The sequence below is a fragment of the Chenopodium album genome, chromosome 13, assembly GCF_948465745.1.
Source record: "Chenopodium album chromosome 13, dcCheAlbu1.1, whole genome shotgun sequence".
Taxonomy (NCBI): Eukaryota; Viridiplantae; Streptophyta; class Magnoliopsida; order Caryophyllales; family Amaranthaceae; genus Chenopodium; species Chenopodium album.
This window is the reverse complement of record NC_137846.1, coordinates 19,175,000-19,200,725: the sequence shown is the minus strand read 5'-3', so window position 1 is coordinate 19,200,725 and position 25,726 is coordinate 19,175,000. Positions and strand designations below refer to the sequence as shown.

General features: G+C 32.5%; 2 protein-coding genes across 2 annotated transcripts; both read right to left on the bottom strand.

The window, feature by feature from the left end:
- Positions 1 to 4,582: 4,582 nt before the first annotated feature.
- LOC145575348 (protein FAR1-RELATED SEQUENCE 5-like) lies at positions 4,583 to 7,605 on the bottom strand. Its single transcript, XM_081633229.1, has 4 exons — positions 7,473 to 7,605; positions 5,957 to 6,889; positions 5,782 to 5,845; positions 4,583 to 5,633 (listed from the first exon to the last, which is right to left on the bottom strand). Exons 1-4 carry the CDS (start codon positions 7,603 to 7,605, stop codon positions 4,583 to 4,585), a joined length of 2,181 nt encoding a protein of 726 aa, XP_081489355.1.
- Positions 7,606 to 15,714: 8,109 nt separating this feature from the next.
- Positions 15,715 to 24,637, bottom strand: LOC145576465 (SUN domain-containing protein 2-like). The gene is made up of 2 exons (XM_081634224.1): positions 23,336 to 24,637; positions 15,715 to 16,282 (listed from the first exon to the last, which is right to left on the bottom strand). The coding sequence occupies exons 1-2, from the start codon at positions 24,434 to 24,436 to the stop codon at positions 15,974 to 15,976; spliced, it is 1,410 nt and encodes a 469-aa protein (XP_081490350.1). The 5' UTR covers positions 24,437 to 24,637; the 3' UTR covers positions 15,715 to 15,973.
- Positions 24,638 to 25,726: the final 1,089 nt, after the last annotated feature.

Below are 25,726 nucleotides of genomic sequence, written 5' to 3'. Positions count from 1 at the left end.
TTTTTACACGTAGGAAATTAGGGAAATATCTTTCACAACTAAAATCGAAATAACACTACGAAAAACTAGAAAATTCATGAACAGAAAGCTGTTGTGGCATGTAGGAACTAGCGTTGAGAAGACAGCGCCATCGCATCGCCATGCGATGGCTCTGTCGCCAGGTGACAATAATTGTCTTCTGGCGACAGAGCCATAGTCTGGCGACGGGCACTGTAGTCTCGCGCCGAGTTCTTCCAATACCGAGCCAGAAATCTACCTTCTTGTTTCGACCAGTTCTAGTACTGTTTGCTCGGTTTTACTTCCTGTAGACACCCAAATGTGTCTCCCCAAAACCAAACCCAGTGATGAATACCTTCCATGTCATTTGATTACCGAACGAGGTGGTGTGAAAAGTCTAGTGATGAGGATGTTTTTATTAAAATATCTCTCTTTCTGTTTTTGAAAATATTTCTTCTTACTCTATTTTTGAAAATAGCCAGTCCAATTTGGTTTGGTCCATAATAAGGGTCCAATAATAGTGTAGTTGGTTTGGGCTTGAAAAGAGCTTTCCAACGATATGTTATGAGCCCAATTCCGATGAATCATGAGGAAGTTATTAATTCCTATTCACTACACCCCCCTTTGGCTAGTATTACCTACTCCCCCCCTTGAAATTACTGAAAAACCCTTCCACCACTAACCACACCCCACTAACCACATCCCACTAACTGCAGTAAAACATTTAACCTTACCCAAGCAGTTACTGTGCAGTTACCATCCACTTTCCACGGTAACTGCAGTAAATGCAACTTCCTACCCAAAAAACCCATATATATACGAATTAAAAAAAAATTTCAAAAAATTGATCCAAATCTACACTTTTCTTCATTCATAATTTCTCTCTCCATTTTCTCTCTCATCAAGCGTATGAACAAGCAAAATTCATACTAATTTCTGCAATTTCTTACAATTGATCAACAATGAGTACTCTACAAGAAGAACATGCATTGCAAAAATCTGCTGAAAAATCAGAATCGTAAGTATTTGAGCAATTTTTTCCAATTAAACCCTAATTTTTTGAAATTTTGTTCAATCGCAAGTTTAATTTTGTTTAATTTTTTGGTAGAACACAAAAGGAAGATCCAAAGGACGACAAAGAAGATCCTGAAGCTTTGTAAGTGAACAATTTTAAGAATTAAACACTTAATTTTTTAAGATTTTGTTCAAAAACGAGTAAGAAAACTACTAATTTGTATAATGTGTTTTGCAGAAAACAAAAGGAGAAGGAGCAACCAGAAAACAAAGATCCTCTAGTTGATCCTAAACTTTTGAAAGACATAATAACGTCTAGTGGTACTCCTGAAAAAGAAATGTCTTTAGTTCCACGGTATAATGATCAATTATGAATTACTAAATGTTCATATACCTATTTGAAGTTGTACATTTGAATGTTGATTTTTAATTACATAAATATACATGTTTGTACTTGCACATTTATACATATATAAATGTTCATTTTACTGCAAAATTATGAATATGTACATATTCATTTATACAATTGTACATTTTATTGTAAACTTATGAACAAATATAATATATGATACTTTTTTCCTATTAAAATGCAAATCACTGTAATTAAGAAAAATGAACATTTATATTTTATAAAATGATCAATTACAATTTGTGTTATAAAACTATCATTTCTAGGCTAATTCAATGCCTTGTTTGTGGATGCTATATATGAAGTTGCATGCAAACTGATATATTGATGGTAACTTTTGATATTGTAGTGTTGAACCATATAAAGTGAAACACATGATGAAATTTAGATATGGAAATTCTGAACCTAGAATTGAACAAGAGATTATGCAGCCAATTATTTCCAATGAAATAAAAGAAGACCATAGTAGTTGGTGGGAACCATATATTGATAGAAACATGTTAGACCCCAAGTAAGTTAATTTATGTAATTTACTTATTTCCATAACTAATTATATGCATGTCAGTTTTCTGAAATAATTCTTAAAATTCTAGTGAGAAAAAAAAGTTCAAGATAACTTTTATAATGTCAAAATCAAGGCCAGAGACAAATCAACCAATAAGGTATCAAATTTTAATATGACCATTGTTTATTTCAATTACATTTTTAATTTAATATAACAATGTAAAATATTACCATGGTTTTCAATTACACTTTTTATTTCAAACAATTTTAATTAAAACAATTGAACTTAAAAACAATGCAGAGAAACAAATCAAGAGATGTCAACTGCTGTTGATAAATCACAGAAAAGGTAAATGTTCATTTTGAAATTATTAAATAATCATTTACATAAATACAAATGATTAATTTTATACTGTTAAAATTTTTGCCTTTCAGTGATGAAGAAAAGAAAGAACCAACTCTTATGGCTCATGATGTAGAAAAACCAATGAACAAGGAGTAAGTATGCATAGAATAATTAATGTTCATTATCACTATATAATATAAAGATATTTTCATTATCACTATATAATCATAATCAACTGTTTAAATTTTTATGCTGTTTGTTATCTAATATATTTAGTATTATTTGAAAATAATACAGCAAAATGGAAGAAATGCAACATGATGCAAGAAAAAATCCAAAGTTTGCAAAAAGAACTCAGAAAATTCTTCAAAAGCTGCAGAAGAAGAATCTGAAGTTAAAATTAACAAAACTGAAAAAAGAAAAAGTTGGTGATGAAAAGAAATCAATTGAGGAAGGTAAACCAATAGAGAAGTTGTCAAAAGAGGAAGGTGAAGGAAAAAAACCTATTGAAGGTAAATGTTCAATCATAAAAAGTAAATTGAACATTTGTATAGGACTGTTTACTTATCTATTTTTAATGTGTGAACATGTATGTATTGTAGGAGATGAACCAAAGGATTCAGAAAATATTCCAAAGAGCTAGAGTGATGAAAAGGAAAAAAGCCCTCCAAAGGAAAACGTTAAAGATACTCAAGGTAAAATGCTCAATGGTATCACATAAAATGATCATATTATCTGTTTTTACATAAATGTTCATTTTATATTCTGTATGTGATCATTTTACATAAATATTAAATTACATGCTAAAATAAATGCAGCAAAGAAAAAATTGAGTGAGTTCATTATTGAGGATGAGACTAACCTCATTGATAAAGAAAAGGAAACAGATAGTCTTGATGCTTCAATTGATCCTAGTGAAGGGTCAACACAGAAGAAAAAAAATTTTAAAATGGTTACAAGAAGTGTGGGAAAAAAGAATTCCCCTTTGGCAGAGGAGCTGTCAACTGGTAGAGTTACAAGAAGCAAAGGTATATATATTTTATATAAGTTTGTATACATAAAATGTTTTAGAAATGTCATTATCTAATTGACATTATCTAAATTTTGCAAAAGTCCTATCTCAAGCTTCACAATCGGAACCTGCTGTCAAGGAAGCTTCACAAAAACAGACACCTGCTGTCAAGGAAGCACAACAATCTGGAACTCCTACAAAAGGTCAAAAAAAAGGGCAAGCAAAACAAATTAGTCCCATTCAACAGATGCCAGGTGCTCCTGTTGAAAAAATAGTTAAAAAAGGTAAATATTCAATATGTTTTTTATATCAGAATAATTTACTTTTTGAAAATGAACATTTTAATATCTAATGAATAAAACATTTTTCTTTTTGAAAATGAACATTTTGTTTTAAAAAAATGATCATTTATGTTATTTTTATGTAGGAGGAAAAAGGACAACTGCTGCAGATATTAGTCCTATTCAAAAGATACCAGGTGCTCCTGCTGAAAAAGCTGTTCAATCAGGAAAAAAGAGGTCTGCTCCCACACCAGCAGGAGGAACAAAGAAAATTGCTAAGAAATCTGGTACAATCATGATTTTTATTAATGTTCATTTGCAAAAAACTAAATGATCATATATTAAAAGTTCATGTTTTTTTATATAGATAAATTTAATTTATTAATGTTCATTTTCAATAATTTAAATGTTCATAGTTAATCACTTTATATTCATTTCAGTTGTCAGCCCTGCAAAGAAGATTGCTGGAAAAAGGAAAAAAATAGATGAAGTTCCATCTGATGAACCATCTCAGGATCCTTCTGATGAAGATTCCACTAACAGTGGAGATGACAGTGAGGATTCTGTCTACAAAGCTGAAATAGAGCCTATTGATGATGAAGATGATGAAGATGATGAATTGGAGGAGGAGCAGGAAGTTGAAGTAAAACAAAAGAAGAAAAAGGCAATAAAAAAGGGGAAAAAGAAAGTGAAGGCAGAAACTGAGAAGGAGGAGAAAAAGTTAGTCTTGTATGATCAAGAGAAGAGTGAAGGAAGAGGGAGAAAGAAGATGAAAACAGAAATAGTTTTGGCAGGTGAAACTGATGAGGTTGAGGAAATTCAAGAAGAGGAGTTTGAGGAAGAAAAATCATCCAAAATGGGAGGACATGTCAAGTTCATAGCTTGGGTAGATCAGATGACAAACACCGAAAAACAAGAAATTGTTGATATAGGTTTAGGATCACTGCTAGAAATCAAGTATAAGAAATAGGAAGTCCATTATCATCAAATTCCTAAAACAAAAAAAATAAACATTAGTATCAAATAAAATGATCAAGTATAAAAAACTTTATGTTCAATAGTACCTGAACTCCTGCTTGACCTTTAGCCCTCATGTAAGGTGTATATGATGACTTTCTCTTCCTCCAATTACCCCTAGCTTTATTAAACTCCTTTTCAACAGTACTTTTAGGCCGAACATTTCTCTCACCAACAGGTCGTTTTTTGGGAGGATCATTAATTTCATGATCAACAATTTCAACACCTTCAGCAGCCTCATTGAAATCAATTGTGCCCCTAACACTCTCAACTTTGTCTTTTAAAATATCAAAATAGAGGTCAACTTCAGCTCTTGAAGGCAAAGAATTTTGACAACTAGTTACCAACTTCACAAACTTCCTTAATGTTTGCGACCTCCAAACAGTAGAGGACACCAAATTAGTTCTTGAAGAAGGTTTATCAACAGTAGTATAAGTACACATTGCAGCCTTGGTCCAACGCTTCATAATATACTCATCCGGAATCTTAGGTACACAATGTAAATGATATACACGAAGAGAATGAGAACATAACAATCCCATTTCACTAAAGTACATGCATGTGCAACATATAGAATGAGTTTCCTTGTTGAAAACAACTTCATGCCTAATCTTATCTTTACCAGATCTCCATAAATGGTATGAATATTCAGGAAAATGAAGACCAGCATCAGAATGTTCATAAGCAGTACCCTTAATGAACTCCTCTTCAAAAATAATATATGCTTGAATGGTGTACAAAGACTTAGCATGAACTAAAATGCTAATATGAGCAAAAGCAAGATGACGATTACCCCTCAATGTATTAAAATCATTTCCATTCTCTTTGCTCCTCCACTCAGAGATAACATCAAGAAAAACATGATAGAAGTCACACAAACCTTGGGTCTTATTAAGCCTTTCCGAAACAGATTTATTTGTAGTTTCACTTCGTTGAGATGATAAAACACCACCAGACCAATGCTTCTTAGAATAGGCTGGACACCACATCTCTTTAATCTTGTACAAATCACACAACCAATCATCTTTGTCACATTTATATTTCAGTAACATTCTGCATAAAACATATGATCATTAGATATTGTATAATTGAACAAATTATATTAAAAAATGTACATATATACAAAACTAAATGATCATATTATATAACTAATATAAACAAACTTCAAAATACATATTATAATTAAAAAAATTGTCAATACCTTTTCCAAAAATGTTCAAATTCAGCAGGGGTTTCACAATACTTGAGCAAATAACCAAACAAATCTGTAAATCCATCCAAAGCTCTCAAAGCCCCAATATGCTTCTATGAATTTTGCTCAATGTGCCAAACACAAAGACGATGATGCACACTTGGAGGAAATACATTCCGAATACCAGCTGCAATAGCTTGAGCTTGATCTGTCATAATAGTGATAGGACTTTTGTTTCCCATAGATTTCAAGAATGTATCAAAAAGCCACACAAAAGATTCGGTTCTCTCATTGAAAATAAAACCCATACCAAACATGAGGTTATTAGCATGATGATTCATACCAACAAAAGGAGCACAAATCATTCCATATTTATTTGTCCTATATGTGGTATAAAAAACCAGTAAATCTCCAAAATACTCATAATCTCTCTTCATTCGACCATCACGCCAAAAAAAGTTAACTAAACACCCATCCTCATCTTGTTCAAAGTCATAGTAAAATTCAGCTTCATCAAGTTGTCTTTTAGCAAAGTATTTGATCAATTGATGACTGTCACAACCATCAAGTAAAGCTCGTTTTTCAGTAGATAAAGCATTATAGGCATCCGGTGCTGTAAATCCTAAATTAGGAGAGCCACCAACATCCTTCTTCATTGCCCTCAAGGCTGCAGAAATTTTAACTCCACTACACCTCAATGTAGACATGAATTGCAAATTTTCTTTAGAGACATTCCTTTGAGACCTTAACAAATGTCTCTTTTCAAGAGGAATCATATGATGATTATGTTTCATATAATGCTTTGTACATGTCCATAAACCTAAACGATCAATCTTAAACTGAATAAAAGCCAAACAACCAGTTCTTATATTAAGTCTCTCATAAGCTCTTTTATTCTTTGCCTTCTCATCCTTCCAACCTTCATTGCAACAAACAAATCTTTTCATCTTCAAAGAGCCATCATTTCGACTTTTACTTTTATCAATTCTAATCCCAAATCCATGCTTAAAAGCATATTCATTATAAGTATCATAAGCTTCTTCTTCAGAATTAAAATCTTTATAAAGTAACTCTGATTTATTTGCCTCTTCAAATAAAATTTCATCACTAGTACCCACTACATAAGTTTTTAAAAATGAACATAATGAATAACAGATATGTACAAATACAAAACAGTACATATATAAATGATCATTTAGCATAATAAAAATGATCAAAATATTTAAATAAAATAAATTACAGAATATTAGTGTAATTGATAATGATCATTTAAATTATACAACTATTCAAAATAATAGTACACAGTAGCGTAATCAAAAATCAAAATCAAAATTCACAAATAAAACTAAATCAAAAACAATTTAATCAAACAAATCAAAATCATAAAACAACTAAAATAAAAGCAAAATCAGTTCAAAAACTAGCATTAATCATAATCAAACAAATCAAATTCATTAAACAACTAAAACAGAAACAAAATTACATTCATCATAATCAAACAAATTACATTCATAAAACAAACAAAATCAAAATAAAAAATGATCAAAACAACTTACATTCATCACAATCAAACTAATTACACGTATGAACAACAAAATCAAAATACAAAATTAATCAAAACAACTCACATTCATCATAATCAAACAAATTACATTCATAAAACAACAGAATCAAAAACAAAAATGATCAAATCAACTTACATTGATCAACAAATGAATTCAGCAATCCAGTAGAAGACGGAAAAACAACTTCACAATAACGATCAAACTCAGAAATGGAAGAATGCAGAAGTTCGAAATCACGATCAACATCTACAATCATGAATTCATCCATATTTGAGAGAAAAAAGAACGATCTAGAGAGAGAAAATGAACAAAAAAAAGAGACAAAAATGCAAAAATTAGGTTGAAATTGAAATATATACGTAGCTTGAACAATAAGTAAGGAAAATTAGAAAAAAAAGGAAAGAGGGGAAAAAGGAAGGAAAGTCAGGAAAAAAAAAAAGAATGAAAGAAAAAAAAAAAAGAAAGAAAAAAAAAAAAAAGAAAAGCCAGAAATGATCAAAACGACGTAGCTTCAAGGAGGGGAGTAGACAACAATAGCTAAAGGAGGGTGTAGCTAAAAATTTTCAAGAAGTTATGGGTTAAATTAAATTTGGGTTCGAAATGATTTTTATATGTGGCCCAATGATCTAGAGGAGGGCCTATTAATTATTCCTAAAGTTGTTAGGATTGATTTTGATCTTCTAGAAGGTTCCTTTTAATTCTAATGGAATTAGGATTAATAATTATATTTTAAAGAGTTTTATTTGGAATAAAATAGGTGTTTTATGATAAACCTGATTTTAATTTGATAAACACGGAATTTGCTGCTTAATCATATTAAGAAGAGGATTCCGTACAAAAGCGTGTTTTATCTTTTAATTAGCGCCAAACGACAAAGTCTGTCGCCTAGCGCTGGTCTTGTCGCCTAGCGCTGATGTCTGTCGCCTGGCGACAGATTCCAGTTTTATTCCGTATAGAACTTGAAGTATTTTCTATCGTTTCCGGACTGTTTTCTTATAAATAGGGGTCGTATCTCCTCCATTTTTATGAATATCGATCCACAACAATCATCTCTCTCTATTCTCTCTCTAAAAGCTAGAAGCTTTCTCTCTCTCTATTCTTTTTCTAAGCCTACCCCTTTTCAAAATACAAAATTCCTCATACATTAGTTCTAGACACACCTAGCCAAGTTCGAAGTTACCTTTGTCTTAGACGTGAAAGGTTTGATATTTCTGAGGGTTTGGTCCCAAATTCCTATTTCAATTATTTAATTTAATTGTTTGATTTATTATTTTCCTTGAATTTACTAACGTGTGTATTTTGTTATTAGAAAGAGGTACGAGGTATCGAAATAAGTAAGTACTTTAATGGCTTTATAGATATAGAAATCATGCTTAGATTATTTTGTTGATTCCTAGTATCATGTTTAGGATATTAACTAATATTTATGATATTATGTATGTTTATGATGCTTCCTATTTCTTTCCTAATAGCATGTTAGTATCATGTTAGGGCTAAAGCTTTGATCTTTAATGTTTAGTGACGTGGTAGGGTTTGTTATTAATCTTGTTAGTATCATGCCTAGGATCTTGCTATTATTATGCTTTATTGAGAATATTATTATTATGATGATGATTGTGATTGTTGCTTGATATATATATATATATATATATATATATATATATATATATATATTATTGTTGTTGCTTAATCACGCTTTTTCTTGCAGGTTTAAAGGGAATTTGTACTTGTAATCACGCTTAATAAGACGCCACCATGCTTAAGTGTATAATCACAGTGGGGCTCAAGTGTGGGATACTTGAAATATTCCCTACAGCGAGAAACTTGTACTTTGATTTTCCAATCAATTTTCCCCGAATTTAATTCTCTGATTAAAATAGATCTGCATGTAAAAACAAAACAAAATTCAGTAAACAAAACATAAACATGTATCCCAAATGAACTCAATGTAAGTAATAATTATAAATATACTTTTAAATATGTATTTTACAAATTAAGCTAAGATCTTAGCATAATTTTTAAAATTACCCAGCCATTGATGACCTAAAGTTGACACAAAATAACTAACACACAATTCAGTTGGTTTTGTATTGATACGAAATTTTGTTGATGTCGTATGATTCGTCAATTTATAATAGTAGGTATCATAAATTTTAATTCAATTATAATTAAGGAATAATTTTTATTTCTTATCATAATTACTATCGAAATTAAGTTTATAGTATGTATAAAATTTTACTGTAGTTGTTTATCATTTAAATATAAGATTATTTCTAATATGATTTTAATAAATTAATAAATATCTTTTTTGAGATTTATATTTTAATATTTTTTGTTTTGATTTGTTATATTTGTAGTAATGATTTAATAAATTTTTAATTTTCTATATTTTTTCTTTATTTTCTAACATTAATTTATAAAATAATGTTATTCGTAGTTTTTAATCTACATGAAATTAAAGTTTTAGATATATCAAATCTAATTCGTTACTATCTAGGTGGCGATATAAATTTTTAATTCAAAAATAAAATATAAATCTCTTTTATCATTGGTCAAAATAAGTATATTGCTTACGTGGTGCTCTGAATGCTGTTGAAAAATGTTTGCTTTATTTATATTATTATTATTGACTTGAAATGATAGGTTTGTGCCCGGGAGATGCCCAAATAGTTGATAAAGTTTTAGGATAAATTATTGGTTGAATGTTGAATACGATCATGTTGGGTTTCGTGATGTGCGACATCATACGGAACAAAACCCCCCGAAATCCGCACACAAATTAAAGTAACTAAACATGCATATTAATTAACAACAACCACATAATTAATCAACCAAAAGAGAGAAAGAAGAAAAGACAATCATACCCTTGACACGTGCTTCGCTCTTTCTTAGAGCTCTAAATTGAAAGCGTAGAGCCCCGTAAACGCGCAAGCCTCCAACGACTCGCACCCTCGAGACCTGACTCGAACGACCCCTACCTCGAAACTTAGTTGGGGTTAGACCAAAAGTACTTAGCGTATTAGAACGAAAGTGTTCTCGCTTTTGGAGATCCTTTCAAGTTCACAACTCAAGTGCCCTTTCCCAATGCCAAATGATTGGTATTTATAGGGAAAGAAGCCCTTAAATCCCATCTCCCATCAATGTTAGAGAGTTAGTAAAGTGAGAAAATCATGAATTAATTAAATTCCAAATTGAATTAAAAGGCATGTTTAATAGTCAAATGACAAGTGTCAAAACAAAGGAGGGGTTAACTAAGGACCACAAACTCATCCTTTAAGAGCAAGCATACACCCACCAACCCCGTGTGCATGGCACACTTGGTCAACAAAGGGATGACTGGCCACATGCCTTAGGCATCAAGGCTCGCCTAGCTGGCGGCCTTGCCCTTGGCTGGGCCTGCTAGCATGCTACAAGCCCACGTGAGCTAACGGGCTGCTGCATCGGCCTGCTCGCGTGCTAGCAGGCTAGTGCTAGCACTGCTAGCATCGGCCTTCTCACGTGCTTGCAGGCTAGTGCTAGCTGTGCTAGCATCGGCCTTCTCACGTGCTTGCAGGCTAGTGCTAGCGCTGCTAGCATCGGCCTGCTCGCGTGCTTGCGGATTGGTGCTAGCGCTACTAGCATCGACCTGCTCGAGTGCTTGCGGACTGGTGCTAGCGCTGCTAGCATCGGCCTGCTCGCTTGCTTGCGGGCTGATGCTAGCGCTGCTAGCTCGCCCAGCAAGGCATGCTCACATGGCCTCGCTGCTTGCTAGCTAGCTCAGCTAGCATGCTTGGTCAGTGCACATGTGTGGCTGCTAGGCTTGCTGCCAAGGCTAGTCCATGCCTAGCAGCCATGCTAGCTAGTGCGGCCTAGTCCTCGATTGGCTCGGCCAATCTGAGGCCATTTGACTTATTATCTTGTCTGGTCGATTCCTTGAAACGACTCGACATTTGACGCTCGGCTTCGATGCTCTAAGCTTTGAATCCGACGTCTTTGTTCATAATACTCTAATCACTCATTTAATCCTTCAGATTAATTCGTCGTTTCGTTCTATTACTCGGTTGGGTGTGACCCGAAGGGTTCAGTCAAGATTAAGCTGTAATATTAATTATGCATTAATATTACTAATCAGAAGCGGCATCCAGCTAGGCATTCCGATCACTTGACCTCACTTAAATAATTAGCTTTCTAATAATTCTGAACCCTATATCGAAATAATACACTTGTTCGAAGGACACCATTCCTTTCAGGTCATATTGCTTAGTTATATAACAATGTACTCTTTATAGCCTCGTTTGTAAAGAAATCTATCTTATTACTGACTTGAAATTTTTTTTGTTGAATTTAATTTTTTTTAATTAGTGTAATGATTTTTTTTTTTACCAAACTAAAATTATTTTTACTGATTAAAACTTTTTTTTTACCGATTCTTTAATATTATAAGTGGCTCTTATTTTAAAGAACTTTTTAAAAGGAATTAGCAAATTGCAGCCATTTTAAAAAAATTTGCAAATTGCAGCTCAAAAGTTCTTATAAATTGTAAATTGCAACCCGGTTCAACTTTTTCATCGGTTAAGTGTCGAAAAAATATTCGGTTAAGGTTTTAGGGGCCATTTTAGCTCTTCCGGGTTTGAATTGAACTCGTTATTAGCAAAATAATAACGTAAGTGCCTCGTTTTTACAGCAAAAAATAGTTTTCCACAAATCGATACATTTTTGTTACGCAAAACGAGACACTTACATTATTTTTTTGCTAACTCCGAGCTCAATACAATCCCTTAAGACCTAGATGGCCCCTAAAACCTTAACCCAATTTTTTGTCTATACGTAAACCGATGAAAAAGTTGAATCGGGCTGTAATTTTCAATTGATAAGAACTTTTGGGTTGCTATTTGCAATTTTTTTTTTAAATGGCTGCAATTTGCAAAATTCAAACTTTAAATTGCTACAATTGGCAAATTTTCCTTTTTAAAATGAATTGTATGATGGAAATAGGAACGAGTTATAGGGTATTATTTAAAAGTTATGATTAATATTGTATAAATGAAATATTAGAATATTATTATTGACTTGAAATTATTTGTATTAAATTTAAATTTTTTTTTATACTAATTCTCTATTATTTTCTTAAATAAATTAAATATATTATAAATGGATCTTATTTTAAAGAACTTCTTAAAACGAATTTTATAATGGAAATAAAACCCAGTTATATGACATTTTTTAAAAATTATGATTATGAATTATTAGAAGTATATTGATAATTAATAAAACCCTATACAAAATTTTTTATCTTAAAAAAACTATCCAAAATTCACTTACATATTATCATATATATCACATTAATATCTATTTTTTGCCTACGTTGCGCAACATTTGGCAAAATACTAAAATGTCAAGTGTCACTGTCTCGTGACTTGGCTGCAAGACCGGCTTTATTTATTAGTGATATGATATGATACGATACTAGTTTTTTGCACGGGCAATGCTCGAATTCTTGATAAAATTTTAGGATTAATTTTTTGGCTTGAATGTTATATACGATCATATAATTCCTTTTGATAATGCGATATATTTAGACATACGGTATCATATCGTTTATTTATATAATAGTGTAATTTTTGTAGTTTTGTTTGTAAATAGATATGTATGATATTATTAACTTGAAATTATTTTTATTGAACTTTAATTATCTTCATAGATTTTAGATTTCTTTCTTTTTTTAAATTGACTAAAATTATTTTTATTGATTAAACCTTATTTTAAGCCTATTCTCTATTATTATATCATATAACTAATATATAAAGCTAAACTTTTAGCCAGATCACGAGGCAGCGACACTTGGCATTCCAACTTTTCGCCAAGTGTCGCGCCACGTTGGATAGATTTAAATAGACTTCATAAGATAAAAAAATTAGTTAAAATTCTATTTGGATAGAATTTAATGATAAAATTGTTAGTTTAGAGTTTTATTTTCGATAAAGTACTAATATTTCAAATGTACAAATTGAATTATAATTTTATTCTAAAAAAAAATTATTAGATTATAATTCTAAAAAATTATCATATAAATTTATTTTATATATCATAATATTTTTTTAAGCGAAAGAAGTAGTTTAAAGCGTAAAACATCCATTTATAATATATACTAATCGGTTAAAATAATATACTTCACAATCTAATGGAATTTTATTATTATATAGACCTATCAATTAGGGTCGGGTCATGAGTCATATCAGATTGGGTCACTTCAGGTTATGAGTCAAGAAATGTTCAACCCTTGCCTAAAGTTTTGGGTTCAGGTCAACCTTACGGGCTTTGAACATTTATTTTATTTTATTTATTTTTTGCAAATTTTTTTTTTAATTTTTTTAATGTATTAAATTAAATCGAACATTTCCACCAACATTATTATTAGTCATGACATGCCTACTAGATAGCACATCGTAACAAAAGCACATCAATTCCTAACTAATTTTGTATCAATGATATATTTTAAAATTTGACATATGGATTACAAATTTATCATAAAATTCAATAAAGAACCCGAACATCGCACAGGGCACAAAAATAGGTTTAAAAATAAATTAAATATTTTTATAAATGCATCTTAACTTATAGAAATTTTTAAAACAAATTTTATGATGGAAATAGATTTGAATTATAAGATACTAGGTTAGGTCTCGTGCCATGCACGGTTATTATTATTATTATTTATTATCGATTTAATGTTGTATATAATTGATAGAATATAATTTATATATAAATTGTCTAAAATTAACATGGGAAAAAATGAAGTATTTGACATAATGAAACATGGAATATCATGCTTAATTGGCATTCTAATGATTCAACCATATAAGAAAATCTATATTAACTGAATATATAAAGAAAAGATTAAGATTTATTATAGAAATAAAAAAATAAATGCCTAAAAACCATAGAAAGAAGAATAAAAAAAAGGAGAGGATGTGAGTTTTGACGAAAAAAATCTATACCTATATACTTATCAGTGATCATACATTGTAATTATGTCATACATAAACTTATAATAGAAGATTGTATTTTTTAAAAATATTATACAAATATTATATTTTCTATATTAGTTAATTGAATGTCAATATAATAAAAAAGGGTAAATATCATTGCTATTTATATAATAATTAAATTTTACAAATACTTTCTTTAAATAAATTTTCTATTAAATTAAATTTTTAGGAAAATACTAAGGACACACCATAAACTGACATGTGTCATTGCTAGTGTGTCTTTTAGTATATAGTTATTGATTGATTTATTAAAAGTTATAATTAATTTTGTATATTTGAAATGTTAGAAGTATATCAATAATAAAACACTATATAACATTTTTATCTTAAAAAATCTATCCAAAATTCGCTTACTCGACATCATATGTGTCGCAACAATACCTGTCGCAACAATACCTATTTTTTGCTTACGTGGTTCGATATTTCGACCGGCTTTATTTATAGTGATATGATAGGATGATATGATATTAAATTGGAAGAGTACTCTGGCTTTTTTTTTTTTTTTTTTTTTGACAAGACACCCATGGTAAGTTTATTTTTTAAAGATAAAGAAAAGTAATAAAACATTAAATATAAGCAAACGTTTATCATAATTGGAATACAGTGATATAAACAACCATACTTGCAGCGTGTAACCGTGTATATTGCATCAAAAAAATATTTGCAGGATGTATGGTGTTTTCATTTTATATATTAAGGGGTAAATCACATAATCTAACTAGGCGAAAATTCAACCACATGTGAGAGATTATATATACATGGGTGTACTGTACACCCAAGAGTATTTGTTCTCATTTTGATGATAGTTTTTCGTTTTATCATCAAATGAATAGCAAAAACTAACCTTAGATTAGTTGGGTGTACAATACATCCGAGTGTATAACAAATTCCCACCACATGCACTGTGCATCATCCAGCAAATCAATATCTGAAGCAAGAATGTTTCAAAGATTTTTAAAAGTGTTGTTCTCAAAATCATTCCACTGCTTATTTGGTAAGTGACCAACTTTCCCTAAATGACAATAATGAGAATGGATTTGTATATAAATTTAAAGAAAAATCAAAGTTTATTTCCATGGTATTACTAATTCCCCCCAAATTGTCCAATTTTCTTGTAGAACTACATTATTATGAACATTATGATACTTGCTCACTAATCCTTATCCCTCCATGTATTATGTTCTTATCCTCTGTTAAAGCCCATCCCCCTACACAAACATGCCATTTCTGTAAATCATTCCATTTTAATCTAATGGCAATTTGGCATACCAAAAGCACTTTTCTGATATGTAAAAAGGGTAGAAAGCAATTTTCTGTAAAATGATGCTGATCTCCAATGCAATAAAATAATGAGATACATGTGTTGATTCACATATATTGGCTCATTCTTACAAATTCATGCACTACATGTCTACATATGCAAGGAAATCTTTACTACCTAGCAAGCCTATAACGGCTATAATTGAAAAAAAAAAAAAAAAAAAAAAAAAAGATGACCACCACAAAAGAAACTACCACTAAGTCATCACTGACATACATGCATTAACAAACCAAGTGAAAAAGAGCAACCACCAATTACAAAGACGAGGCATGTGATCCAGATACAGCTCAAGAATCAGCAGAAATCACCGGGACTGATTTGGGTTCATGGCCATGCACTCTAAGCCGATATATGCAGGTAAATAATGAATTTCCATGGTTGGAGAGTAAACCAAACCTAATAGTGTTAATAACAGATGATCTAGCCTCATCAAGCACGTTGAAGGTCTGCGCATTACTCTTTTTCAGGTCATACACAAATTCTGTCAGAACAATTTCCTCTCTATCAACAGTGTCAATCTCAAGACCTTGTTTCTCTTGAAGCCAACCAGAGACCCGGCAATTTTTTGGAGCAGATGAGCGGTCAAAGGCCACACTCTGTAATGTAAAAAGAATAAACAAATTAATAAAAGCTAATGTGGTTAAAAAAGGGCATTTAAGGGAAAATTTGATCACATAGCATGCCAAAGAAAAATATTAGTCATTTGATAAATTATAAGAGCAAGTCAAAGCAATAGAAAAATAACATACTTCCTCCGTTTCTTTTTAGTTGACACGTTTCTTTAGTCACGTTTGTCAATGCACAACTTCAACAGTTAATATCTTTAATTACCGATAAACAAAAATTATGAAAAGTTGATATCTTGAAAATATATAACGTGATGAATCAAACAAGATCCCACATGGCTATATTTTGCATTACGTATAAAGCACAAAGCACGGTCAAGGGGGGAGTGAGTGAATAGTGCTAAAGTCAAAATGTGTCAAACTTAAAAAAAAAAAAAAGGGAGTTAGTATAAAGGAAGAAGAATACTTATACAAAGATAATGACCAACTTCCCCATCCCCACCCTAACTGGATCATACATCCTAAAACAGTTCGATTGAGAGTTAGATTAACCTGAACAACAAAATAAGGAGCTCATCCACACCAAAAATAATAGCCTGATGACAATACAGGCATAGCACAACTACTGCTTTTGCTAAATACAGATCAGTTAAACTGGTGGAAAAAAAGATCTAGAAAGAAAAGACAACAAAGGAATGGCCCATTAATTTAGCTTCAACCACAAAAAAAAGAAGAAAAAAAAAAAGTGAGGAAGCACATGATTCACTTAAAATCAAAGAATCATTACATTTTGCACTCAAACAAGGATGTGCATCCTAGTCCCATACGAACAACATTGTTGTAAGGAAAATTTGTCCTAAAATACCTCCTTAAAATGGGTTCTTGTGAGAAACTACCTTTAAAATAAATTTTTAAAAATTAAGAAAAATTGTAACAGGAGATCTAATTAAAAATTTAGTTTGCAAAAAACATCCTTTAACCAAATTTTGGTTTTAAAGAGGTTTGATAGGCACTGCCGTTAGCCAGATGGTGTTGCGGTGGTGGTGAATTTAAAAAGGGTGTTATTGGTGGCAGTGCTTTAAAAAGCACGCATAAGACGCTGAGACGCAAGGCGATCAGGGGTGAGCGCTTAATTTGCTCAGGGCGAGGCATTTTGGGTTAGGCGCACAGAAAGCGCCCGAGGTGCACCTGATGTGCACTTGAAGTAAACTTCAGCCAAAAATTTTAACTGCCCATATACTGCGCCTCACTTCAAAGAGGCGCACTGAGGCGCACCTAGGCGTCGCAAAACCCCTCTCACTTCGGTGCGCCTTGAGCTTTTTTATACAAGTACATTGATTGGTGGTCACATGCTTTATACATGAATTGTCAATGACTCAACGCTGGCTAAATATGGAAGTCACTCCCGGAATCTAGCATAATTCAAAATGTGGTCTTTGAAAAAAATTAAAAAAAAAAAAAAAAAAAAACCAATTTTGAAAGTTAGTTTCTAACATTTCTCAACACTTTGACCAAAAATGCTATATTAATTAACGTCACTAATGCAATAAAATAAAAAACACCTTCTGCCATTTCATAAAAGTTGCAACACTTCACCCAAAAAACTCACATTTTTAGTCAAGTGTCCCAATTTTTTTAAAATAGAAGTAATAATAAAAACTGCATATTCTTAGCTAACTGTTTTAAATTTTTGAGCAAAATGATCTAAATGATTACGTATTTGAACTAAATTTTAATACTCATACATAGAATCGTACTCTATAATTAAATGTTCATTATTTCGAACTATTTTTTCATTCAAAATACAACCTGAATCAGGTGAAGGATATATATTTAAAATTAATCATCTTAAGAATTTCACAAACAGAACGTTATAAACTTGCACCTTCTGATACATAGTTCCAAATACAAATAAATTAATTCATTAACAAAAATGACTGCAAGGGCTTGATCCAGATATGACAAACAAGAGAGCCAAACCTTAAGAAATTAATGCTATATAAAAGTGTGACAGCAGGCCCCAAAAGCCACAAAATCTATTGCTCTCACAAAAATGCACAACGGACTAAAAGATGACTATAATGACAACTACAACATAGCATCTAAAATAAATTGATAAATTTACTCCCCATCCCTGTCAATAATAAAAACACCCTGAGGTCACTTGTTCCATTTTCTTGTGACGTCAAAAAGAAAGTAGAAAAAACAGACAAGAGTCAAACCCAAAAATGGAAGTATTAAACAAGCAGATGCTGGAATGCTGGGAAATATATGGTTTTATGCAAAAAAAAACATCCATGCAATGGCCTTTTGCAACATTGAAGGTATAAAGAGAGAAGACTAAGAGATGGTACAAGTAGAAAAGGATAGAAATTAAAAAGTTTAGTGCATATGTTTTGAAGTAACATAGCTTCCGTGACATATACTTCGGTATTATTTCATTTCATTTCTTTGACTTACATTTCTTTGACTTAACCCTTGCCAAAGTACGTAGTAACACAAAAGAGGAAAAAACTTCAATGAACAAAGTATTGTTCTGCTGATCTTAGTTGTCAGTCTTGCTGTATAATACTCATAGTAACTTTGCTAATTTTACCTTTATTGTGAGTCCTAACAAACAAGTAAACAACCTTCACCAATAATCACCAAATTCACAACCTCATAACCAAACTTTAATTTTGTTTAAAAAGAGGGAAAGGGATACATGAGGAAAGAAATATATACTGTATTTTTGTTGTTGTTGTTTGTGTGAGCCTATGGAGAAGGGAAGAAAGACAACCCCCACATTCTCCCACTTTACAACCATCACCATCGTACACAATAAGAAATAAAGGTCAACCACCACAAATTTACCCTCTCCGACATTGTAATCTCTCCCTTGGTAGCCATCTCCCTCTTGCTCATATCTAATTATTGTAAATAAGTTGGGTTTTGGGGTGGATGGGTTGGTTGGTTTTGGAGAAGCAGGGTGGGTTTTAGGGGTGTGAGAAGGATTTATGGTCAGTGGATGGGTTGTGCAGATTTCAGGTTGGTTAAGGTGATTTTGGGCTAGGTGTGGCAGTTTACAGTGAGTTGAGAGCGCAAAGTGTTGTGGTCGACAGTGGGGATGCTACAATTAGCCGAGGCAGTGTGGTCGACAGTGGTGGATGGGTTCGGCGGTGCATGTAGTTGGGATTGGGAAACAAGCATTAAAATTGGTGGTTTGGGAAGAGGTCAAGGTTGAGTAGTCATTCCCCATTCCCTTAGAGTGTAACCAATGGAGACGGATCCTAGTAGAGAAAACTAGGGGAAACGATAGGGTAAAGAAAATAGGAAAAATGACCCGGCAACAAATACAGAAATCAAGAGTGTTCATTCCCTTATCCTTTCTTAATACCCCATACCAAACACAAAATATATTAACACTTGTTCCATTAGCTTATTAGATTCAAAGAGGTGAAAACAATCAGGAATGAGTATAACACAGAACAAATCTACAAGCAAGACTTTAGAACAAGTGGCTGAGAAAGATATTTCACTTTGAGTAACAGTCTTAGTTTTAAAAAGCGCGCCTAAGGCGCAAGGCACAGTGAGGCTTTAGATTTGGCCCCTTAGCTCTATGAGGCTCAAAGACCTACAAAAGGCGAGCGCCTTTGCGGTTTTTCTTGACTGCTTCATGCGCCTTATTTTGCGCTTTATGATTTAAAGCATCAATAGCTATTATGTAAGTTTATTTTTCCTAAAGCATGCCATGAGACTTAGTTATGGGCAGGTTTTCTTCAATTCTAGTGGAGAGAGAAATCTCATATCCTATAATTCAATTTAAAGAGCCCTTGTTATTGATCACATGACCCTTTCACCTTTTCTCATGTTTCATTTTTACACTTATTTAATAGAAATTATTATTTCTTTTCTATATGAATAAGCCTTCGCCTTGCGCCCTTTAAAACTAAGGTAACTGTAAAAGACATTTGGGGGGAAGACAGAACACATAATGGATATGAAACCAAATAGATTGCAGTCAATCAAGTAAAGCTACCACTAGAATTCAAAAAATAGATTCCAAATAATCAATCTCAATATGCATAAGAAAGTAAGAAACTAGGAGCAATGTAAGTTGCAGACCTTGCAAGAGCAACATGAAGACCTCAGAGTCAATGGAACTTCTCATTAATCTAGATAAAAAATTTCAAGGGGCACCCAAACCTTTTATATCACCATTGACAACAAACAGGTGCATCCCAAATAACACCAATCCATAATTTTGGATTTCAAATCCTAAAATGATTACAATCTATACCTAAATAATGACCCTAACAAGATATAAATATCACCTACTAGGGCTCACACTAAATTAAATTAAAGAATAACAGCAGAGGAGTACAGCACATAATTTAATTAAAATCAAAACACATTCACAAGAATTTGACACTTAGTAGTCAGTAACTTGGTACAACCCTCTAATACAAAGGCACTCCTTTTTCTGCCTTTTTCTTTTAGACAGACAGAAAATAAATAAAACCTTTAATCTATAAACAAGATATAAATGAAAAATATTTTTAGAATAAGTAACAATGCTAACAAGTAACAACCAATAGAATCATTTACTAAAGCACTCCCTCTATTTCTTTTTTACAATTAGAGGAAATCTTCTAAATTTTTCCAAAACATAAGAAAAAGCATAGGCATGTAGAGTCTTGCTTGATTCATCTCAATGAGTGCTTTCAAAATATCAAATTTTATAATTTTACTATCACGTAATAAGAGATATTTAAGGTTACAGATGTGCATCGGCAAATGTGCATAATTAAAAGATAAACAAAAAAGGAATTGGAGGGAGAATTACAAAGTATTATATTGAATAAGATATGACCTAACCATCTCATCTAAGTTGCTTAACTTTACACACACCCTTGAGAGAAAGAATTCCAAAGGCAGTTGGAAGCAGGCGATAGGCTTAGATCAGATGCAAGCAAGGAAAGCAGCCCATTAGAGGAAAGGAAAGGACGAAGCACTTATTTCCATGTATATCCAATCCAACGTATAAGTCTTAGCTTAGATAGTCATCCAAATGATCATTACCAAAGAAATTGCACTGATAAGACAACACAAATGCACCTCACAAGCCCCAACATTCAACCAGGATAGAGAGAAAGAATTCCAAAAAAATCCATTCCAACATATAGGCCTTAAGAACTTAGATAGTCGGCCAAATGATCATTATACAAGAGATAGCACCGATAAGACAACAAATGTACACAAAAAAATCCCAATAATCATCCTTGATTTGTACTTAAATCTGCTACGTCTTATGCCAAAATATCACCCAAACCAAAAAAATATGGCCTTTAACCATTCCGAACTCGACATGAAATAAATCTACATCAAATGTGAATTTGACTCACTCTCATGGACAACAACCAAAGAAACCACATACAACTATACTTAGCATCAGTTGTATCTTTCCATCACTGAATCTAAGACTACAGACTAACAATCAAAACCACGCCATATACACTTCCTTGGGATCGAGCATAGAAGCTTGTAAGCACCATTTATCTTCAAATATTCTTATTCTACTTGACTTGAAAAAAGCTTTAGAAGCAATCTGCCCTGGAATTCATGCACATCTCCCAAGGGATCAATCATTTCTATAATTAAGCTTTCTTCAACATAGTCAAAATTTGATATTCTACTATATTTGTAGAAGTTTCATCACTTTGTACTACTATTAACATCAACAAGTCCTTCCCAAAACAAGTGGCATCATACTATTACGGGGAAATCTCAAAACAGTTGCCCTTTTTTACTTTCGAATGTCACTCAATTTACTTAAAAATCATTCACCCTTGACTAATTCAAAATCTGTACCGGTGTAAGGTCATTTCAAGCAAAAAACACCACCCTTGACTAATTCAGAACCTGACCAGTGTAAGGTCATTTTGAGCAAAAAACACTAGCCAGCACTCAAGTAACTGAATCACACAATAACACCAGTATGCAGTATATAGCATGTACTTTTCAGCATAAAGACTACTTAAAACAAAATAAAGCACTTCAATCATTCACAAATTGCAAGTCACGCTTCCAGCACCATACATAGTGGGCTTAAATAGATTATGGTTTGCTAATGCTTGCATCAAAGGGTTAAACATTGTGCACCAAAATCAAAAAAAGGACACACTAAGTAACATAGTGTATAGATATATAGTTCTAACTTCAAGCACGTGAAACAACAAATCAAGCCACAGGGATATTAACATAAATATACCATAGAGCAGTATTCAACAACAGAACAACTCCGTATTAAGCATTTTAGCCTCATTGTAAAGCTCATTTCCAATTTCCAAACAGAAGAAAATAAAAACACCTACACCTTGAATGACGCAAGAGTACTTTTATGGAAATTTGAGCTTTTACAAAAATTAATGTCAATTGTTTGAATCCTCAAACCAAAGCCTCAAACCACGGTTATACTTCAGGAACATTTTCTCCCTCCCCTATTTAATCTCAGAATCACTTAGATTATGCCAACACAAAAACAAGCTTATAAACAATATATCTGAACGCATGTAAATTTAATTTCAGCATATAAGGCTAAATAATCTAAAATAATACAGTAGAAACATAAGACAGAACCAATAGCTGGATTATAAGTACAGATAGAGTAATTTAAGCATTACTATACTATAACAATCCTCACTAAACACATTGATAGAAGCTGCTGCCTTTAATCTAATAGCAATCTAAAACTTAAAGCTTCTAAAAAAGTTGCATAATTTGTCAAATTTGCATAACTGTATATATTTTAAGGTATTGAATTCCAATGAACCAACTTAAGAATCACAAAACCCACATAACTACTAAACAGGCCTTCAATAACCTCTATCTTTCTACACATAATTCTATGAGGCAAATGACCTTTTATTGGCCAATGCAGCCTGCAGCCATCTTTAAATTATTCAATCACTACAAGAGAATTCCACAATCACAGCAACCGCAATGAAAGCGCACAAATTGTATCACACATAGATTTCATCTCATGTCATAGAGCACCCAAAAAGCTAATTGAAGAAAAAATAAATATATAAAGAAAAAAAATACCTCAGCAACATGTTCAAGTGTGATGGCCTCAGGAACAATGGCGGTCTTTAACTGGATTACAACAAAACCATTGCTGCCAGTCAGTGGGAAACACTCTCCAGGCTCCCCAAAGCTGGGGCTCAACATTTTAACCGCCTTACGGTGAACTCCTTTGCTCCCTACAATCAACCAACTACCTGCATTCCCAAAACCACCTAATGGTTCTGAATGACTTAAAACCCTGGCACCACCACTAGCCACAGCATAATCAACACTTCCAAGCCCATCAGCAGCGTGTTTCTCGATTTCTTTCTCAACCACTTCCCTCGCCAAACCCCTAATCTCATCAAAACTCAACCCAATATTACCACCACCATCACCTCTCTTCAGTTCATCATACAACTTCACCACATCATCTTTAGTTAACATCTCCTTCGATCGCAACTCAACCAAACCCAACTCCAAACCCTCACTCTTCTCCTCCAATTTCCTCAATTGAGCACCAATCTCTCCACTTTTATCCTCAATCTTCCTACTAACCTCTCTCCTCAAATTCCCAACCTCACTATCAATCTTCTTATCAACAACCTCCACTTGAACCTGAAGCATCTTCGTCGTCGTTTTGAGCGATGATTCAACCCCAGCAATCCTTCCCTCCATATCCGAAAACCCCATCAAACTACCCGAACCACCCACATTCCCAGAATTAGCAACCAACTTTCTAACAATCTGAACAAACCCTAATAACACAAGCAACAACAATAAATTCTTAATCAAAACACTCATTACCGTAACCCACCGGGGCTTAGGCGGCTTCTGAGGCGCAGTTGCCGCCTTACGATTCCGGGTTCGAAGAGCGGCATTTGAATTGGGCAATTGAGATGATTTTTTCTCCTTAGATCTTTCAATAACTGCTTCACCTCTAATCGAATGACTCAGATCTTTGCTACCGCTTGTCACTTTGTCACCTCCTACATCACCCGCGACATTCTTGTTGCTATTGTTGTCCAAATTAAGGGAATTTGTTGCATCGTTAACTATGTCGATGACCTGTTTCATGTCGGAAACTGCCGATGCTCTTCGGCGAGGATTCGCCGTCCCGGAAACTGTCGATGCTGACATTTAAAGGGATTAAATTCTGGAAATTTGAAGTCAACGGAGAAAATTGGAACCCTAATTGATGAAATTTGAAGTAAAATTTGGGGGAAATGGAGTGATTTGAAGAAGAAATTGAGTGAGTGACAGTAAGAGAGGAGAGAGAAAAGTAACCTAAATGAGTTGATTGCGATTTACAAATTTGAAATGAGGGAAATGAGGGGTACGAGGATGAAAAGGAGGGAGATGGTAATTGCTTTTTCAAGAATCAAGATGGCGGTTTCAAATCGGTGATAAACTGATAATTAAATTGAAGTTTTTTTTTTTTTCAAATTGGTGAGAATTAAAAAGTTTACTGTTATTATTACTCCCTCCGTCCTTTTTTTACATTCTTATTTGTAAAATTATACGAAAATTAAGGAGTTTGTCATAAAACAAAGTACAATGAGAATTACTCCCTCCGTTTCAATTTGTTTATCCTATATACTATTTTTGGCGTTTCAAAAAAATCTACCCATATTGAATGTATTCCACTTTTAACTTAGTTTTTATTTCCTATTTTATACATATTAAATTCTGATTGGTTGAATTAATGGATTGTGAATTGATGACGTGACTCTAAGTAAAGAAATTACTCCCTTAATTTACGCAATTATGGCTAATGCTTTTCTAAAAAAACTCAATAAATTTAAATAAGGCAAAACTATTTATGAATTGTTTTTATTTTAATGTTAGATTCTAAATATTCCCCTTTACTTATTTTATGTGATTGATTCAATATGGGATTACCATATTGAAACGGAGGGAGTATAAGACATTAATTGATGTCTTTGAGTAAAACAAAGAAAGAATAATATTTAATACTGCACATGTCATCAATCCTTTGAAAAGAAAAAGGACCAATAACATTTTTTGGTGGAAAAAAAGGACCAATCATATTCATCTAAATTGATGCACGTGGATTTTGAAAATAAGAGTGAGAAAATAGAGAAAGCATTAATTACAAAACAGAAAAATAGGGATAATTTGGGATATTTGGTAAAAATTTACTTACTAAAAAAGGAAAGTAGGAATGTAGGAATGTAATTTTGAAATACCCAAAAAGGAAAGTAGGAATGTTAAAAAGGGACGGAGGGAGTATTATTATTATTATTATTTCTCAAAAACAAAAGTCATACAACCTACAATAAATTAGTGGGAAGTCGAGATACAATCTGGACTCCCACTCCCTATAGCAAAGTCGACCCTAGTGAAGATATGAGCTGCAGCATGAGCTCCAATGTCTTGCGTCGCCGAGAACCACTGAACCCGCTTTGG

What these genes read in the sequence shown, in the direction of transcription:
- LOC145575348 (XM_081633229.1), bottom strand. Translation starts at nt 7,605, where the DNA reads ATGGATGAATTCATGATTGTAGATGTTGATCGTGATTTCGAACTTCTG. An exon ending in GAATTCATTTGTTGATCAAT is followed by an intron (nt 6,890 to 7,472) that starts GTAAGTTGATTT and finishes AAACTTATGTAG; the next exon opens with TGGGTACTAGTGATGAAATT. An exon ending in AGCTCAAGCTATTGCAGCTG is followed by an intron (nt 5,846 to 5,956) that starts GTATTCGGAATG and finishes ATGGATTTACAG; the next exon opens with ATTTGTTTGGTTATTTGCTC.
- LOC145576465 (XM_081634224.1), bottom strand. Translation starts at nt 24,436, where the DNA reads ATGTCAGCATCGACAGTTTCCGGGACGGCGAATCCTCGCCGAAGAGCA. An exon ending in CACTTGAACATGTTGCTGAG is followed by an intron (nt 16,283 to 23,335) that starts GTATTTTTTTTC and finishes TTTACATTACAG; the next exon opens with AGTGTGGCCTTTGACCGCTC.